This window comes from Myotis davidii, unplaced genomic scaffold, assembly GCF_000327345.1.
Source record: "Myotis davidii unplaced genomic scaffold, ASM32734v1 scaffold604, whole genome shotgun sequence".
NCBI classification, from domain to species: Eukaryota; Metazoa; Chordata; class Mammalia; order Chiroptera; family Vespertilionidae; genus Myotis; species Myotis davidii.
The window spans coordinates 147,840-152,760 of record NW_006294875.1 but is presented as its reverse complement, the minus strand read 5'-3'; the positions used below and the strand labels follow the sequence as shown (position 1 = coordinate 152,760).

Below are 4,921 nucleotides of genomic sequence, written 5' to 3'. Positions count from 1 at the left end.
AGAGCACCTGCCTCGCAAGAGGAGGGCAAACTGTGACCCCAGGCAGCCCCCCCGAGGGCGGCACCCAGTGCAGGGAGTGAGGGGAACACGCGGAGGGGATTGCGGGAGAGCACACCTGGCGCCCGCGGCCCAGAGGCGCCGGCCGCACGTGGCTGTCACACCTGGCGCGCCCCCGCCTCCCATCCCGGCCCCTTCTCACCACGCTGCACCCCCTGCCCTCCCTCCTCACCTCCGCCGTGTGCCCCCAAATCTCAATCTTCGTCCCCTCCCATCCCATCCATCTCGGTGGCATTTCCCCCACCACCACCACCACCTGCTTCCACAGTCGTCACCCCCGCGAGGGAAGAGAGCCGGATGTTCGCCCCGTGGCTAAACGTAACTGGGGAGCGTGAAGAGGTGGACCCCGAAAAAGCTAGCCCGAGCATCCCCCCAGCCCAGCACCAACGCGGGCGCCCCCAAACTGACCTTCTGCCTCGGGCTGCGTCGCCGTCCGCCCCGACCAGCCTCAGTCGCCTCTTCAGCGCCGCCGCCTCTTCCCCGCGCTACCTCTTCTACCCGCGTCGCCATGAGGTGACGGCAGCAGCGAAACTAGCGGCTCGACAAGGGACACGGAACCTCGTAGGGCCTCGTGCCCCGCCCCTGAACCTCCGCGGCCAATCGCCGTATGCCGTGTTCCCCATGTGACCGGAGGGGGTTGGCCCCCGAGGGGATGGAGCTGGATGGGGGTGGGGAGCATTGAGGCAGGGGCTGGGCTTCTGCAGGGCCGAAGGGCGAACGCAGGCCTTGTGAGTCTGCGCGGACGGAGAAAAGGACTCTGAAGCGGACTACAAGACCCAGCAGGCTACCCGGCTACAGCTCGCAAGCCCGGATCGGGATTGGGTCGTCATTCGGCGTCCTGAGACGCGGAAGTAGCCACCATGCTGCGCGTGCAGCCTACTGGGAATTGTAGTTTTCTTGGGGGCGATGTACCGGTACCGGAAAGTTCTCTTTATTATCCTGCAGGAAAAGTTTAGAAATATCCCAGGATTTGGGAGGGAGCGAGATCAGGGAGGCGTTTTTGTGTTTTTGTTTTTGTTGCTCTTCGGAATTGAGCCCGACTGATGTTAGGTTAAGGGGAAATACTTCGTGACTTTCAAGGCAGGAGAGATGTAATGGCTTTCAGAATTTGAGGTTTCTGGCTAGGACACCTGCTCAAGTCTGGCTGCTGCACCAGAGCTCTCAGCACCGAGTACCTGTCCTGAGCTCCTGCGGGTTGGGGACTGCGTCCTAGTCACCGTGGCTAACCAGCCATGGGCATTTAATACATGTTGAATGTATCCTTTCTCCGTTACAGAATTTTTTAAACAAACTCGGATTGCTGAATCGATTTTATTTTTTTCTACACGATTGGGGCGGGGTGGAGTTTTCTTCAGGAGTACTATGTATTTCCATCTGATGGAACCAGATCTCCAATAACGGAGCTTCTGAAAGTCACGGACCGTCATAAAATCCTGACATACAGTCTCAAATAATTCATTAAAATTTGTGTAAATACTATACCATTTTTTATTAGAGTTGAATACAAAACAGTGGTAGCAGACGCCAAAAATTTAATAACATGCATTAGAATAAATGTCAATATTGGGGAAACTCCAGCTATTAATTTGAGTTATTTCTGTAAATTTGGGGAAAGTACCATTATTTTATTTAATGGGCAGAATACCTCAATCCAGTTTTGAGATTTCAAAACTAAAGCAATAGATAATGAACCTATACCCAGACTCTGTATAAAGCTGATGGCCTCGGGCACCATGCTTCATCTTCTTAAAGGCAAAAGTCCCAGGAAGATGCAGAATAAATCTTATCAACAATGCTGCTTCTAACGTGTCTAGGGAATTGAGTGTCAAAATGCACTGTAGTAAAATTGTGATACAATTGAACACTATACAGCTACTAAAAATGATAAACACATTTTAAATTGACCTGGAAAATATGTATAGCATAATGAGCTTTAATAAATCCCATTTATATAGAATTGCCTGTGTGGTTATAGAGATGTTTAGAAGTATATTGACCAAAATGATAATAGTGTTTTCCCCTGGATGGTGAAATTTCGGAGTATTTTTACTTCATGATTTTCTCTATTGTTTGAGTGTAACTATGTATGGAACAAAAAAAATCAATAGTTATCTTTATTAAGAAATCAAAAGAATTCTGCAAGTGACCTCAAGTCTTATAATAAATGAAAAATTTTTAATTGTATTTATTTATACACATTTCTATTTCAAAAGGGGTTTGAGTGGCTTTTAAATATATACACATGGGAAGAAAGTGGAAGTGAAAGTAGGATAGGGAAAATAAGATGAAGTCATGGGTGAGTTGATTGTATAAAGCACATGCTTTGAGACCTTGTATACAGCTGGTGGTGAACCAAATTTTTATTTTGAGCTTCTTGACAGCTGAGAAAAGAGGAAAACACTAATATCAAGATGATTCGCAACATCACAGAATAAAAACAAACTGGTCTGGTTGCTCAAGAGAAACATAGCTGTTACTGCTCGTGCGAGAAATGAATTTTAGAGATTTGTTTCTTATAAAATCTTCAATGGAGAGGATGGTGCTTTTAAACTCTGCCCGCAAGTTCTTTGATGCACCTCCCTTCAAAAACTGGAGTCTGATTCCTCCCTTCTAGAATGTGGGTGGGCCGGGCTTAGTGATTGGCTACTAAGGAATACATAGCAGAAGTGCTGTGTAGCTCCCAACACTGTTAAGAGAAAGAATAGATTCTGCCTGGCTCTCTAGGTCTTGGGTTACTCTCTTCTTCCTTGGGTCAAACTAACCTGATTTTTGATAAACCCATTCTTTGTTTAGATTTTTATCTTAAATACCTCAAAGAGGTTACTGTCAAGGCTTTGCCCAACCCCCCCCCTTCCCCCCAAAGCACTTTGCTTATCTCTGCTGGAATTCATTGTCAGGGTAATATTTTAGATATTCAAAGGCTATCAAGTCTTTTAAGAGGACACATTCTCTTTGCATTAATTATTCTCACTTTTGCTCAAGGAATTATTGACTCTGTTAACCACTGTGCCTGAAAGGAAAGTGAAGGTCACCAGGAAAACAGCTCCACTTTGGGTAGGAAGTATTCTCCCCAGGCTCCCTGAGGGCTATGAATAGGACCTGAATATGGGCTCGTTTATTTAGATGTTTATTCAACAGCCATGAGCCTGAGGCACAAAACAGTTCTGAACAGTAAACTCAGTGATGTCCCCAACTCTATCATTTTGGCCGGTGGACTCACCACTATTACAGAAGCAAGATTCTGTTGGCCTTATAGCCCATATCAGGAAACTTGGAACCTCAGAGTTCATAGCTGGACAAAGGACCATTTAGAAGTTTAGCCTATAATGTTATTCCTTAAGGAAGAGGCTCCAGACCCACTAGGTTCTTCTGTTTTGTTTTGTTTTGTTTTTAGGTTCTTATACCATGTCAGTACAAGAGTGAGGAGAGTCTCACAGATTTTAGACAATACACATATGTTAAATATCACTGATTTCACCAATAAGAGCCTATTTCTAACAAGCTCCTCATTTCACCAATGAGAACTCATTTCTAAACTTCATTTTGCTACTTAGCAAAGTGTCTGGTGTTAATTGAGCTATGGCTAACAGAAGCATTTATAGGTGGAATATGGACTCTCTGATTAATATAGCTGACCACCCCTGGCATGTGAAGTCCTGAGCAGGGTCATTGCCAGCCCTTAGTTTGAGAGAGAGAGAGAGAGAGAGAGAGAGAGAGAGAGAGAGAGAGAGAGAGAAGCTACTACACTGACTTCTGACAGACCTTGTCATACTCTATAATATGATCACAGGTATTCATTGATAAATCAAAGAAGTAATGTATCTTATCAGAAGAGTAGAAACGTAGAAAAGGGAAAGTCAAGGAGGTCAGGCTGGCAGAGCCCATCCAAGCAATGTTTGGTGAAGAGAGGATCTTGGTCAAAAAACAGAAATTCAAATATAATGGCCCAATTCACAGGGCTATCCCTAACGTGGAGGCGGAGGCCCTGTCCTCCTAACCTAATGCCTTTGAACAGGGAGAATTGTTTTAATTTCTTTTTCTAAATATATTTTTATTGATTTCAGAGAGAAAGGGAGAGGGAGAGAGAGCAAGAAGCATCACTGATGAGAGAGAATCATTGCATTGATCGGCTGCCTCCTGCAGACACCACACTGGGAATCGAGCCTGCAATCAGACACACTCCCTGACCAGGAATTGAACTATGACCTCCTGATTCATAGGTCGATGCTCAACCACTGAGCCACGCCGGCCAGACTGTTTTAATTTCTTACTCACCAAACAACCTTGCCATTATAATCTGTCTCCCAGGTGGGTCTGACTATGGAAGCAGGTAAGAGGGCAGTGTAGAGGATGTAGATATATATATGTTTCCATTTGTTGAGGCACTTGTGGTAGGCAGTGAGACATGAGCAGAACAAGGACAATGGGCCAGCCACAGAAGGTCACCAGGGTGGAAACCCCTGGTGTCTATAAATGGACAATTATAGGGTTGGACCTCATTCCCAGGGTGACCTTTCCTCCCTTAATATGTCACTGGTCATGCAGCTTGGACCTCCCTAATCTTTCCTTCCTAGAGATTGAAGTATGGTAACAACCATTTCAGGTGGAAACTGTAGTTTAACTCTAACCCTGTTGTTTGGCTTAACAATAAGAAAGTTACTTTGATTTTCTATTTTTATTTTTTTAAATATATTTTATTGATTTTTTACAGAGAGGAAGGGAGAGAGATAGAGAGTTAGAAACATCAATGAGAGAGAAACATCGATCAGCTGCCTCCTGCACATCCCCCACTGGGGAAGTGCCCGCAACCCAGGTACATGCCCCTGACCGGAATCGAACCTGGGACCTTTCAGTCCGCAGGCCG

The 4,921-nt window shown here is 45.5% G+C and overlaps 1 protein-coding gene across 6 annotated transcripts in view; it reads right to left on the bottom strand.

Moving 5' to 3' along the window:
* TXLNG (taxilin gamma) overlaps window positions 1-610 on the bottom strand; it is a 56,060-nt gene extending 55,450 nt beyond the window's left edge. For 3 of the 6 annotated variants that reach the window (XM_015567620.1, XM_015567624.1, XM_015567622.1), the window contains exon 1: window positions 466-552. Coding sequence is in view for 2 of the 6 variants with exons in the window: in XM_015567619.1 (XP_015423105.1) it covers window positions 466-567 (102 nt within the window). In the remaining 4 variants the exon portion in view is untranslated. Of the gene's footprint in view, window positions 1-465 lie in introns of all 6 variants that reach the window. The other 3 variants (XM_015567619.1, XM_006769427.2, XM_015567623.1) reach the window with 3 other exon arrangements.
* Window positions 611-4,921: the final 4,311 nt, after the last annotated feature.